General features: G+C 43.3%; 1 protein-coding gene across 1 annotated transcript in view; it reads left to right on the forward strand.

Annotated features, from left to right (window-relative positions):
* Positions 1-1,044: 1,044 nt before the first annotated feature.
* The window catches only part of TMTC2 (transmembrane O-mannosyltransferase targeting cadherins 2), a 376,219-nt gene continuing 362,009 nt past the window's right edge, over positions 1,045-15,254 (forward strand). Inside the window, exon 1 of the mRNA XM_090042631.1 lies at positions 1,045-1,331. Coding sequence (XP_089898757.1) covers positions 1,249-1,331 — 83 coding nt within the window. The 5' untranslated portion in view covers positions 1,045-1,248. The remainder of the gene's footprint in view (positions 1,332-15,254) is intronic.

The raw sequence follows: 15,254 nt of genomic DNA on the forward strand, positions 1-15,254 counted from the left end.
CACTGCTGACCCACTGCCCCAGGCCCCAGCCCCCCAGCGTGTGGGGGGAGAGGACAAGCAGGGTTTGGGGCGAGGAGGGGGCAAGGAGCCCCTCACAGGCTGGAATGGGAGCAGCCTGCAAGGGCAAAGCCACATTTTTCTCGTTTAAAGGAGAATCCCTTTTACAAGTCAGCCGAGCCGTTTTTCAAGCTTGTTTGCCACCCTTTCATCTACCCTTGCCGCCCACTTTTGGGGGGGGACATGCCACGCAGGGTGAGAAACGCTGACCTGAACCGACCCCCCTGCGTGAGGCAGGATCCTCCCTAGCCAGCCCACCTCATGCCAAGCCACGTCGCAACACCACGCGCGAGGCGCCCCCACACACCATTGCCTGCTTCGCTCCCCTCAAGCCCTGGACGGGCACACCACACACCCGGCACTCTGGGGGACTGTCCAGGACTTCCCCAGCCGGCGCCGCTCAGGGCCTGGCTCGAGACTGATGGGGACCAAGGAGCTTCTCGTATAACTGCGCCTAATTTCATCCTCTTTTTGTTTCTAATGCTCAGCGCCTGCTAAGCAGTTGCCCATCTATTCCCCCCCCCCCGCGCTGCCTCCGAAAGACTTCAAGTTTGGCAGCAAGCGGCTGCCTCAGGAGGCGAGGCTGCTCCCCCAGCCGCGCGGTGGGGCGGGGAAACAAGGCTCCGTCCAGCCCCCGGGAGTTTCCCACGGGGGCCGGCCGCCCCCCGCGGGCTCCGCGGGCAGACAGAGGTGGAAGGAGCTGGGGGCGGCGCGGCGGCGGGGCGGGGCCGGGAGAGGAGGGCCGGGAGGCGGCACGCAAGCGCGTTGGGAGCCCGGAGAGCCCCACGCGGGGCTCCCACAGCCTCGGCAGCAGCTGGCGGCGGAGCAGCGGCCGGAGCCCAGAGGGCTGCGGGCGGGGGAGCCAGCGGCACCCCCAGGCGGCCCGGGGAGGAGGAGGAGGAGCGGGGGGCGGGCGGCTGGAGGAGGAGGGAGGGAGAGCGGCAGCAGCAGCTGCCCGCGCTGCCATGGGGTAAGGGGCGGGGGGCGCGGGGCAGGGCGGCGGAGACAATAAAGCAGCTGCGGCCGCGGCCGGGCTGCGCGGGGCCGGGGGATGCGCTGAGCGGAGCCGAGCCCCGGGCAGGAGGAGGAGGAAGAAGCAGCGGCAGCAGCGCCCGGCGGGAGGAGCGGGGAGCGGGGTGCTGCTCGGGGCTGCCCCTGCGCGCTGCCGGCGGCGGCGGGGACGGAGGAGAGATGCTGGCGGAGTTGGCGAGCAGCGCCCTGGGGCTCGCCCTCTACCTCAACACCCTCCGCGCGGATTTCTGCTACGATGACAGGTAGGCGGCATCGCCCTGCCCTGCTCCGCTCACCTGCCGCCGCCCTGCCCGGGCCCCGCCGGGACGTGCCCGCGGGGGAGCCTGCCCGGGGCTCGGACCACCTGCTGCTTCGTTTGCAGGCCCCCCCCCCCCCCCAAGTGGTTGCAAGTTTTTCCGGCGAGCAGCTATGGGGCCCCGGCGCTTTGGGAGAGAAAATGCAGCGCTTCGCGTCGGGGGAGCCTCATGTCTAGTGGGTCTCGTCCCTCCTTGATTCCTTCTGCCCCTGGGATACTCCGGGTTCCCGAGGATTTGACAGGTTACCCCCCGCCCCCCCTTCCTTACACACGCACAAGAACACTTGGTAGAGTGAAGCTGACTGTTTTAACTTTGCCTGCACTGTGCTCATGCACACACACGCTTGACCACTCAGTACATGCACACACAGGCACATGCCTGGCAACTCCGTATGCTCACACACAGCAACACAGGCACGCACACTTGGTAGCTCTGTACATGGACACACAGATGGACAAACAGACACGTTTGGTAGGGTGAGGCTGCTTTAACTTTGCCTGCGCCACACACACACACACACACACACACACACACACACACACACACACACACACACACACACACACACACACACACACACACACACACACACACACACACACACACACACACACACACACACACACACACACACACACACACACACACACACACACACACACACACACACACACACACACACACACACACACGGTAACTCAGTACATGGACAAACAGACCACAAACCCCATGTTTGATAGAGTCCAACTGCTTTAACTTTGCCTGTGCTGTACTTAGTACACGCAGACACATACTTGGTAGAGAGAGGCTGATTGCTCTAACTTTGCCTGTGCTGTACTCAGCATGTATGTATGCACATAGACACACACATGAGTGAGGCTGACTGCCGCAACTTTGCCGGTGCTGTACTCGGTACAGTGCATGTCTGGGTACATGATGCCCTCCAAGGAGCAGCGCTTCTCCAAGCTGTTGGCTTTTCTTCTCGCTGTGCGGCTTTTGCTTGCCCACTCAACATTTCTTTATGCTAATTAGCCAAAGACGAAATCCCCAGGGCTTGAAGTGGTCTTGTGCATTGGGGTTGGTTTGGGCAGCTAATGAGACCTGAACTGTGTTGTCAGAGAAACTGCATCGATTTCTGGAAAATGTCACAGTTGTGCTGGTGCCTACCTAGAGCCCTTGCCTAAATGGACTCGTGTTTAGAAACTGTTGAAAAGCTCCATTAGCAATGAAGGAGAATTCCAATTTGTGCCTTTTTCCAGTGACTTAATCTGATTACAATTAAAACAGATGCATAATTAAAATATATTAGGGAGACGAGCACGCCTGGCTAAACTTATTAACCGTCCTGGGGTGTTTCGTGCTCCATTGAAATGAAACCATCCAAAAAGTGAGCATAGATTTACTTTGACAGCTTTTCATCAGGCTCCCTCTGTTGTGGAAAGTGAATGGATCCCCTGGCTTAGGGTGGGCTGGTGCCTGGGATTCAGCAGAGTGGCTTTATGTTGAGGCGATGCTGCTTGAATCCTCCTGTATGGTAGTAATTGGCCATCACAATGTCTCGTGGTCTTATGCGGATCCAAATTTAACGAGTGAGTGTGTGTATGTGCCTTTAAGTGATAGGCTAGTAATTCATGTTGCACATGCACTTTATGTTATACAAATCACTAAGGAGCCTGTCTCTGTAGACTCCAAAAGTATTAACCTTTTAGAGCCCTGGGAATGTGAGGGGACAAGATCGAGGGGAAAAACTGACTAGAGCAGAGCTGTTGCTAGATAACTTATTCCAAACTTTCAGACATTGTAATGGGAAGTGAAAGGATCAGTTATGGCTTTGATTAGTCATTTGCCTTGGGAAATAGCCTGTTTGTACTGGAGTCAATTAGTTACTCAACTTGGAATTTTCTTGCATTCCCTTGCAGTGCACCTGCTATATTTAAGGTTCTACCAGTGTTTCCAGAATAAGTTCTTGTTTTTTAAGGGTTGCAACCAGTATACTAAGCCTGAATGCCGAATTTTAGTCTTGATCCAGTGGCTCAGCCCTGGAGTAGTTTCAATTACAATTACAGATTGTAACCATTCAGATTTTAAACCTTCAGGTCATTTGCATGCACTTGAAGGAGTTTTCTGAGGTAGTTGTTAAATGTATCAAAGTTTGTGTCAAGACTCCAGTTCTATATTATGAATTCTTTATTTTGCTCTTTGAAATGATGTTTAAAAATGCAGATGAGAAATCTGCTCTTCTGAGATGTAAATTCCAAGTTAAAGCAGCTGATGTAGAGTTTTTCTTGACACACTGACACTGTTTTAAACCATCCTGTTATACTTAGAAACTGCAGGAGTTGTGGAATATTTATGTAACCCTAAGTAGTATGTGTTCCAATATTTAAGCAAAACTGGGTTGTTTGAGGACATGGTTATAACCCTTTGCTGCTGTTGGCCAGTACAGATTGGCTGAAAATGGCATGTAGTTTGAAATGCTACTAAATATTATTGATGTAAAGGTCAAGGTCATTGCTGATCTAGCCATAATTGTGCCTCAGTGCCATTAGAAGATTTTAGTGGTGTGTAATTGTGGGCCATATTTGGAAAGGATGGGGAAGATAATCTGCATGGTATCCTTTTAACATTAATCTCATACTGTTGAAATGAAATTCTGGGTTGTTTATATCTTTTGCTTTTAAATGCGTTAAATACTTTTAGTCACTGTAACCAAGATTTGGGCATTCAACAGAATAGACTGAACTCCCAATTAATGACAGGTCTGTACAGTAGGTCATCTAATTAGCACGTTTTCAACTGCAGAACTAGAAGCAGCAGGGAAAAAAAGAATGTTGCAGGATAGTAATTGTTGAGCTAGGAACAGCCAAGAACAGCTGTCTGTCTAAAAAGTAAGACTCTCAGACCTAAGGTATTCTTTTAACTGTAATCACAGAATCACACTGCCCTACAGGAGCCTACTTGAAATGTAACACTAGAAAAGGAGGTCAGTGCTTGAGCTGCAGGACACAGCACTCCATGTGGGAGACGGATCATGCTTCTAACTTTAAGTGAATCAAGATTGTGCATTTAAGCTTGGAAACTGTCATGCTTGTTTCAGGAGGGCATAGTTTTTTCTGCTTTCTTTTCCGCTATATTGAAACTACATGTAGAGCTATCATCCTCCTTTTTCTTTTTAATATAGTGATCAAGCTTACTATAAAGGGTGCATATAATTGCTTTCTGTATTTTTTTTTTATGTAGGTTGGATAAGATTAAGTGGCATTGTAAAAACTTCTTATAGCAAAATCAATTTCCCTATAGTAAAACTTAATATTTTAGTGGTTCCTTAGTACCAAACCTAAAACTGAGCATGATGGGAATATAACAAACTTACTTACTGTCTAAGCTTTAGTGCTTTATATCAAAGTGTTCAATATTCTATTTACCCCGTTATACCCGATTTAAATTGAAATTGAATGAATCTACAGTCTTTAAGAGTAGAGTAAGAAACCTGCGGAGTCCTCCTCTTAATCATTAGGCCACGTAAGGTGCCCTTGAAGACTAGATTGGTTTTTGGCACGCTAATAAGGAATATTAGCTCCTGTTGGTATTCTTGTGGTCAGATACTCTATTGATAACTAAGCCAGAGCACCAACATAAAGGAGAGATTCCTTGCCTCTTTCCTTCCTTCCTTCTCCCCCCCACCCCGCAGCCATAGATAACTCAAATCCTGAATGCCTTATTTACAAAAGCAAGCTATTATCTCCCTACTACCCATAATTCCTGGAGAAAGTTTTGACGTTTAAACAATGTGCAGCGATTTTAGGACTATCTGTTCATGCAGCAAAGAAAACAAGTATTTTTGCATATATATAGCTCCCTATTTGACCAGTTGATCATTAGGATACAGGATGAAAATTATGCAGATAAGGTATGCTATACTTGGATGGAATAAAGTGAGTGAGAAATATACTCTAATATTTAGATGTTTCTCTACTACATCCAGCTGACATTTCTGGTTAATAAAAGTTTTTCTGAGCAAATTCACTTGGAACTGATAAGAGAACTGGAGAAACTCATTTACCACTGCTGGGGATGCATTGAAGATTTTCCTTGCTGTTTGTTGCAGTGTGCTAATCTGGCGAGACACTGGATTTGAGGGGCTAATCTCTAGTCAATGCACATGAAACTCTCATTCACGTTAATGGGAGCTGTGTGTATATCTACCAGTGTGCCAGGGAAGAGGTCTACTGCCACAGCTAAACTAACATGCTTGCATAATTACTTTTACGTGCCCATTTGTGCTTGGATTACATTTCCGTTTTCTGTTTAACAGGTTAATGAGCGCTTTGCCTTAAAGCTATCCTCCTTGGCATGGCTTCTATGAAATAAGATAGGTCACTATCAGTGCATAGTTGGGACGTGGAAGATTTAGTGCTTTGTGCTCCTAAGGATTACAGCGTATGTCTCAAAACAACTTATCCATTGAAGTGTTTCCCTTCTACTCCCAAATGCCTGAAGAAAGGCACATTTTAAGGAGAGTATTACTATGACCCTTTAACCTTACATGACATATGGTTTCTGGAGCTCTTTCACAAAACTGTGGGTTTTTCAAAGGTACCAGTTTGTTTTTGTTAAAACAGAAATGCCCTTTGCCGCTTTGTTGCATAGGCAGATGGAGTTTCATTGTTCACTTTAACTTGCAGTGATTGTTCCAGACAAATATGATCTGCATGCTAATCCATAAATTCTACAATAACATTTTAGGAGCCACAAAATTCAAGTGAATTAGTTATGTTAAAAAATTCTTGATCAATTTGTCAGCATAACAGCGAATGTTTCCTAACTGTTACGGTGTATGATGCTTATTCAGTATAGTAGACTAGGTTTTTAGTTTATGCTGTTTCTGCACTGTTGTTTCCTTTGTACTTACTAAACAGGAAAGGGAAATAATTTCAAACGGTTCTCTTCCAGAGTTTCTGCTTAATGCCACAATCTATATCAGATTTTCATAAATTCCTTAAATGTGTAATATCTGAGATTATTACACTATTTTAAATTAGGTCATGCCCATACACTATTCCACAGTACCTCTGTTGGGTGTGCCATATGAGATTTAATCTAGCAAGTGACCCAAATACGTGCACTGAAAGAACAAGTATAAGTACACTGGGGAAAATTGCTTGCCATCTGTCCCTTAGTTGATCTGTGTATGTATATTTGATTATTAATTTATACTTACAATTTTTTCAGCCCTTTACCTTGTCATCCATACTTAAATCTTAAGTTTTAATGCACCTTTCTGGTAGCTTTGAGCTTTCTGCTGCTGCAATTCTCAAAGGTTGCAACCTTTCAAATTCCCAGAGTGGAGCTAAAACAGAGGGGGAGTTATTCCGTTTACTTTCCTAATCCTTCCTTGCCCCTGCCTCCTGCTGCTAAGTATACTAAATGTGCTTATTGAAAGTAACCATAATGACAGCAGGTATATGAAGCTGTGGCCTTAGCATGTTGATAGAAGAAAATGTGCTCTAGAGCAGATGCCTGCATAATCGCAGTTGAGGAGAATGCCTAGTTCTAAGGTACTATAATTAGGAAACAACCAAGCAAACAAAACGCTGGCTCAGAAATCCTGATGCAGTGATATTACTAATTTTGGTCTATGTTAAAATGTAATACATTGGTTTCCATCTTTAAAAAAAAGTCTTTAGCCTTTGTTTTAGTTGTATGTATTGAATCCTCTTAGTCCTTGATCAGTCTGTAAATTCTTCATCCAAATAGAATGACTCTCATGATTTGCAATAAAAATGTAAAGTGAGTAGCTGTTTTTCATCCCCTTATGTCACAATACAGGAAGCAGAATTAAAATCATGGTCTTATTTAAGATTCTCATTGAATATACAACAGTATGTAAAGCATATGTAATTTCTAATAGCTCGTTAAGTGCATGACTGCCTGCTTGCAGATTTAAGAATGGACTGTCCCAATCAGCTGGGAGTCACTGGTTGGTTTTTCTCACCTTTGGGAATTTCTTTCAGCCATAATAGAGCATTGAATTACAGTGATCTAGCTTCGTCACCATGTATGCAAGCTACACTTAATGCTTGAACTTTTCCTTTGTGGAAGCTATCATAAAGCTCAAAAGTGCCCTTCAATTTCTTGAAAATTTGATACATTCATAAGACAGGAGAGTTGAATTAAAACTGCCATTGTTTTTTCTTTCTTCACTTAAAGCTTTATCTTTTTCTCTTAGTTGCTGTCTAATCCTGCCTTCTCTGATGTTGGGTGTAGTGCAGGAAAGTACTGTTAGTTCATGAAATTATTCCTTTAGCTATAGTGTTTGCTAATGCTAAGCTCAAAGTGACAACCTGCTACAGATCTGTGAAGCTTGTTCCAAAGTACAGTTAAACTTGTATGAAAATAATCTTGAACGTAAAGGGGGCTCTTTTAGTTGTGCATCATTTGCCTAAAGCATGCTGACACCCATGTAACTGCAAATCGTTTTCTTAGTACCATAGGCAACAAATTTATTGCTAGCTTTTCTTCTTTATTTTAGACGTATTATAGATTTGACTTGACTGCCTGAATTAACCATTTCATGTTACTTGTATTTATTTTTTTTAAACCATGGCTTTTAATGAGTTTGGGGTTTTTTTTGTTTTTTTTGGACCTGGATTCTTGCCTGATGCTGTTGACAACAAAAATTGGGTATTCTGTTTGGAGTCTCAAACTCAATATTGCGTGTTCTACATCTTTGGTTGCTGACATTTTGGCCCTCTAGCTTTGTAGTTGGTTTATGGAATTCTTCTTAATTGCAGAAGCCTGTTGCTGGCCTTTGGGGTTTGTCAACCTTTGAACTCTTTGTGCTTTCCTAACTTGCATGACTGGTCATATGGATTCTGCTTATCAGCCTTCAAAGGCAGTGTGTTTATATGAAGAAGACACCATGCAGTGCTTTAGGATTTTAGTTCAACCCTATTTGGATTCTCATGTCACCTTTTCTTGGTCCTAGTGTGGTCTTTACACTTAAAGAGTTCATATGTTCAGCTCAGCTGAACATTCTTGCATAGAAAAGGAGAAAAAGAATATTGCTTCTATTTTTCAATTCTACCTTGGTACTTTTTTTTAAACCCCACAATGTTTCCTGGAGAAATTATCATGTTAATTGAATAAAACTTGAAGGTGCCAGGCTGGGCTCTCACTGTGGTTTGAAATGAAATATTTTATTAGAGCATTCTATCCAGAGGTGAAAGGGGGATAACCAGTGTAGCAGGCAATCTGCTTGGCTAAACCATGAGCTATTCAATGACTGAAATGAGATATTCAGATTTGAGAAGGAATCTTACAAAAAATGGAAACCTTGCTGTATTAATACTGATGAGCATAGGAATATCGTATGGCAATATGGAGACAAGATTGTGATGGTCAATGCACAAAATGTCTTTTGCTAACTATATCTCAGTGGAATACTCAAGTTATTTGCTAGAGTAAATTGCCTACAGTTTTTGAGAAGTCATAGAAGTCTGGAGATTCCAGTAGTTTGGAAGAGGGCAAATTAGAGTGCTCATTTAAAAAACAAACAAAAAAACTGAGGACCCAAAAAACTACAGACCAGTCTATCTAACTTTGATGCTTACAAGGACACTGGAAAGTTTATTAGTACCTGTAAGATAAAAAAGTGATAATAAGTAACAGACAGCATGGATTTATTAAGAGGTAATCAGTCAGCCTAACTACCCCGAGTCTCTTTTATGATAAGGTGGTAGGCTTTGTGAATGGGGGAGAGCTGTGGATGATGTATCTTGACATAACAAGTCTTTGGCACTCTCGCCTATAACATTCTTCTAAGTAAGATGAAGGAGTTAAACTACTACAGGGTGAACACGTAACTGGTGCTCAAAGAACAGTCATCAGTGATTCAGTGTCAAATGGAAAAGTGTGGTCCCCAGGGATTGTCATGGGCCCAGTGCTGGTTAGTGTCTTCATCCATGATTTAGGGGATAGGCTTAAGTGTATACACTTAGTAAATCTGTAGATGACAGCAAACTTGGGGGATAGCTGAGAATAAAATGATCATGGTAAATTTGGATAAATAGTCAGAAATGACATGAAATTCAACAAGGATCCATGCAAAGAATTGTGCTTTAGGAGCAAATGCTCAAGTCCGTAAATACAACAGCCTAGTCAGAAGATTCCTCTTTTGTATCAGAGAAAAAGAGAATCGGAGGTTATGGTAAACTGCAAGTTGAATGAGTCAACAGAAAAAGCTAATACCTGCTATGTATTAACATGAATGCTGTTTGCAAGTCCTGGTAAGTGCTTCTGTCACTCTTCATGGCTAGTGAGGCTTCCTTTGTTCTGTGTCCAATTCTGGTCACAGCACTTGAAGAAAGGTAGGAAAAGTTGGAAGGACTTGGAAGATAAACTTCTAATAATTTTTGTTGATAAAACAAGGAAAGTTTGGAAGAGCTGAGACTGTTTTGTTTAGAAAAGAAAGATTGGGGGATTTCACAACAACCTCCAAATAGAAAAGGATGATGATGATTTTTTCTCACTTCTATCCTGTGTAGATGGAAGAAAAAATGGATTTAAATTACAAAAAGGGCAGTTGGGGGGGGGGGGAGCCCCCTTTTCTTGAATTTGAGTACACGTGGGGGCAGGTAGATGCTGTGGTTCTGACTCCAGCCCCAGCCTGGGTTTGGAGTTGGAGTTACTGCTTCCACCCATCCCCTCCCCACTGCCCTTTGCCCCTCACCACTTCCTAGCCCCTCTGCCACTTACTCTCCAGGACTGGCTCTAGTTCCAGCTCTGGCTCTGCTTCAGCCTTGGTCACAAAGTACATGCTCAGTCTGGCCCCCGCCTGACCATGCAACAGTGGTGGCTTCTGTGCCAGGGGGCTGGGGCTGGGGCTGGGGCCAGAGCCATGGCTGCCACCACTATAACTGTTGTTGTATGGCCAGGCAGGAGTTGGAGTAACAGTGTATTCTGTGCCCAGGCTAGTGGCAGGGGATTTAAGTGGTGGTAGCGAAGAGCTGCCAGGGGATGGAGGCAGGTATGGGAGGGCAAGTGGTGGGCAGGGACAGGTGTCTGACCCCTATCTCTTGCCTCCTGTCAACTTAATTTACCTCTGCCTTCTGCCACTGCAGTAGTGGAGGGGACAAATTTAAGGTAATAATTAGTTTCTATACATGGAAAGTTGTAATATTTATACATTTTCCATGTATAGAATCTAATTATTAGGGGGTCATCTTAAATTCCAAGTAGTCTTGGATTCAGGTAGATATGGTATATGCAGTTTATTATGAAATAAAGCAAACTTTTATAGGAGTGGTCTCAGCAGAATAAGGAGGCCAGAGTCTGGGCCTTTTATGAAGATGTTGCTCTTTTATTTCTGCTGTTTACCATACCCAGTGAACAAGTCTATATTTAAAAGCTGACAAAACTATTAGGCATGCCATTTCCTTAACTGTGACTACTATTCATTGAGTTCTAAACCTGGCCCTGACTTCCTGTATGGCCTTATACCTTATTTTTTTCTGTCTGTAGTATAGGATCTAACCATCATGAAAATGATGAGAAATCCTCACTTCTCAGTATAATTCCCTTTGTATTCTAAATTCTTGATGTTTGTTTTAACATAAATATTGTACTTTCCCCCAAGAAAACTATTTTGGCTGAATCCCTTATTTTTAGTTTATTTGCTTTTCAATGGTTTTGCAATAAATGGACCATATGCATGATTTAAAACCATTTACAAAATCAGTGTAATCTCTAAAAGCATGTGTGGGAGTATGCTGTGATGACAGTAAAATAAAATATGGGAGCTTTCTTTGTTACCCACTTACAACTTTTTCAGCATTATACCTCAAGTTTGAAGCCCAGTGTTCTGGCTTCTGCTTTTCTGGCAGAGAGCTGGATACATCTCCCTTTGGAATCTGTCGATGTGGTTCCTTAGTTCATTTGTTAGGGTCACTGTTAAGTGGCTCAGAGCATTGCCTCCTCCCCAAAAGCGCAAGATGATGTCATCTCAATATTGCTTCTGTACTAGTTGGGTCAGGAAGCTGGAGGCTGATGTGCATTTAATCCAGGATTTTCTGTATGATAGTACAGTATACTAACTGCTGCACAACTGGGCTTGCTGGTAGGATACCTACCTTTTAATTATTATTACAATAAAAGCTCTGTTATCCGGCCTCCATGGGAAATGGGGGATGCCAGTTAATCAAATATGCTGGTTATCTGAGAGTTATACTTGTGTCCAACCCAGCAGGTTGGAGGTGTCCTAGCCTGTTTGAGCCATCGCCCCTCCCGCCACGTTGAATGCTCCATGGCTTTCACTCCTGGGCATCAGTGTTGCAGGAGACAGGGAGGGGGCCCTGTGCAGGCTGCTGTGCCCCAGGCCGTGGTCCACGAGGAAGAAGCAGGACTTGGCTCACAGTGGCAAAAGAGGAAGTGCCACAGTGGAACAGATGCCGGTTAGTAGAGCATTCCGGATGGTGAAGTGACAGATAACACAGCTTTTACTGTATTATTATTATGCGTGGATCTGCCAATAGATGAAGGGAAGCTTTAGCTTAAACCCATAACTATAGGAGAGACAACGTTGCCTTCAGCGCTTGGCACTAAAGGTTTTTGGACAGGCCTTTGCTTTCTCAACCTATGCAGAAATTTCTGCATGGTTTTAACTCTTGAGTAATTTTAGTTTGAAGTTGCTTTGTTGCTCTCTAAATAGGTAATACTATCCTATCAAGAAAACCACTATTATAAGCTTTGTATGTGGATGAAAGATTGTCTTTGTGTGAATATGTTTAACTATTTTCATGAAGAAGCATTCTCAGTTGGCCCCATCTAAAATAACACAAGCTCTGCCCAATAACTTTATGCCAAAGTAAGTAATGATTATCAGTTTCAGAAAAAGTTGCTTTTTTGCAATGGCACTTGAGATTTTGGCCTAAAAGATGATGAGTTTTTTTTCCTTTACTGTTTGTCACCTTTACATAATAAACAGCATTTTCATGTTTTTTTACATTGGTGGAATCATGTGGTAGGAGGGAGTGGGAGAGGAGGCAGTTGCTATCAGCAAAGCCTTATCTTCAAGAATTTGGTTTACAATAGGAAGCTAAATAAGCTGACATTAGAGAGTACATAAGGAACTAGAAGCCTGCCCTCCCTGTAGGGTTTGGTCAAGCCTTGCCTATGGAGACCTATATTTTCAAATGTATGCTCCAAATATTTGCTTTTATGCCCGTATCCAGAACCCATTAATGCTAATGGTAAAAGTCCAGCTGACTTACCTGAAACGTCTATAAATCCATAGTAGTCTCCCCAGACATCTTCAATGGGGGCGCAACTGAGTTGAAACTGTGAGCTAGATTCTGTCTAATCCACTAGGAGCTAGATTAAGATGTGCTTGTACCTCCTGTTAAGGTGCAGTGTGTTCTGCAGTTTTGGATGCTCTTGAACTTTCAATCTGGCCTTTCATTTTAAAATCATGAAATTGTCAGAGCAATAGAAAGACGTTAGGACTACTTTCCAAGATGATTTTGCCCACAATATTTGAAGTTATTTTAGGTGTGTTTCTACCAAAATGCAGTTTGCATTTATTATGCTATATTCTTAGACCGAACCCATCAGCTTCTAACAGTTCAGCTTGCTGTGCTTAATTTGTTTTTGTTTTCATGTAGTCAGTGTAGTGCATATTATCATTCATGTATAAGTATTTAACCATATTATGCAAATTGGCTATTGTATCATATCTTCATCCATGGCTTTCTATATTACTTAGTCCAATGGCTGCTTCTGGAAGGGATATGAGGAGTATTAGAAATGGAAACCTGACTCAAGATTTTTTTTTTTTTTTTTGAAAATGGCCTCTTTTGGATGCCTGACTTGGCAACTTAGTGAGACCTGTTCTCTCTCTTCCCCTGCCCAGTGCACCCATCATCTGGAAATTGCAGCATGACATAAACTAGTTACTTTGAAAAGTCTGACACTTAGTCTTTTGGAGTTCTATGTGTGTGCGCATTTGGTGTCTCACTTAACTGGTGGTAATAGTAAGTGATTTGACGGCTTCCCTATAGCAAGAGTAAAGCTGACACTACTGACTCAAATGCATCATTTAGTACAGCAATACACAAACACTTGACAAACTGCATCTTAAAGCCTGGCACATGTGTGTTTTCATAGAATGCTCTGCAGTCTATCACCTTTGCTTCTTCAGCCTGTGCCTGTGCATGCTTTAAACCTTTTTATGGGATGATAAAATGAAAATGGGCACATGGCACTATACACTATAACACTCGGGAGTTATATCCAGTTAAACTTGACTGATTGCCCCTTCTGTTTGAACGGATCTATGAAATGAATATATCTTTTAAAAGTCTGATTCTAGCCTGAGAAATGATGACAAACATGACCTAGTGATACTCTGATATGAATCCATTGAGAGGCAATCAGGCTTATGCAAATGACAGTGTAAAATGGGTTTCCAAATTGCCCTTTTTAAAAACAAAGGTTCAAATTTTTTGTATGCGACTGGTGTCATGTTGAGTTCAGTGATTCTACATGGGCATAAAATCTTATAAGCATCAGTTTGCTGGTTTGGATCAGCTGTTCAGCGCATTTCTAAAACAGAAATGTTGCCCATGAATTAAAAAAAGGATTTTCTTTCATAGCATATCAGGCTGGAATAAAATACCTTAAGTTGCTTTTCCCTGGCTCCCCAAGTTTCTTTCAGTGATTTATGACTGCCATAGCTATTTGTTAAATCATCTGTGAGGTATAAGTTGTCCTTCTCTCTTGCTTGATACTGAAGTATTATAATACTTAATTTGACATGGCTGTTACTTAACTTGGCAACAGAGTGACAAATATTAGACAGTTTTGATATCAAGATGAAGGAGAAGTTAGACTTAATCCTTTCAGAACCACAGAAGTGAGAAAATGTTAGTCTCTCATCTCCAATGAAGGCACCAGACTAAATCTTAGTCTAGTCAATTGAGTCACTGAGACCACTATTTTGCTACTGAGACATGAAGTTAAGAATCTGGGCATGGGCAAGCAGTAATTTTAGTGGCTGAACTAATACTGGCGTTTAGATTTGTAGATCTGTGCTGAATTTACCACCCTGTGCTGCCCCTCAGATGTTAAAAAAACAAACCACCTCCACCCCAACACCAAAACAAAACCATAAATATATGTGGTGTGTGTGTGTGTACATGCATATCTCCTGCTCTCTCTGCCGTGTGCACTCCCTGGCACACAGACACAAAACAAGTGCTAGCTACATATGTTCAGAAAGGTTAGGGGAAAGTTAGATTGTATTAGAAATGGCCACCTTACTTAACTTTGTTTCCCCACATGCGTACCTTGCACTTAGATTAAGTGCAAACTGTAAAGAAGTTCAGGATGGTTAGATCAGTCTAAAAATGGCTGACCATATCTAATTTAATTGTACTTAGATCTTAGTCTAACATAGATCTGTTACAACAAGATCAACCTAACTAAACTTCTCTACAGTTTCCGGTGTAGCCTTGCGGCTGGGAAAGCCCAGACACTGGTCCTAGTCCTGAGACTGTGTTTTTCCTATATCCCCACCAGGCACCACACTGTGTTTAGCAACCTGGCCACTTACCCCACACACAGATGGACAGCTCACCAAAGCCCACCCCTTCTGGCATGCTGCTTCCATTGCCAGTTTTACTAGTGCTCACCAGTGCTGGGAGCTGAGGAAGTAAGTTGGGGTAGGGCAGGGGGCAGGCGTAATGGGTGGTTGGCTTGCTGGGGGAGCTGTTCATTTGGGGATGGGGGGCTAAAAGTAGCCCTGGTCCCTGGAGGGGTGGGGAGAGCTCCCCCATACCTCCAAAGTCCCCTGTGGAACCCACAAGCTTTATT

The sequence above is a fragment of the Crocodylus siamensis genome, chromosome 4, assembly GCF_052110815.1.
Source record: "Crocodylus siamensis isolate JL-2025a chromosome 4, ASM5211081v1, whole genome shotgun sequence".
Taxonomy (NCBI): domain Eukaryota; kingdom Metazoa; phylum Chordata; order Crocodylia; family Crocodylidae; genus Crocodylus; species Crocodylus siamensis.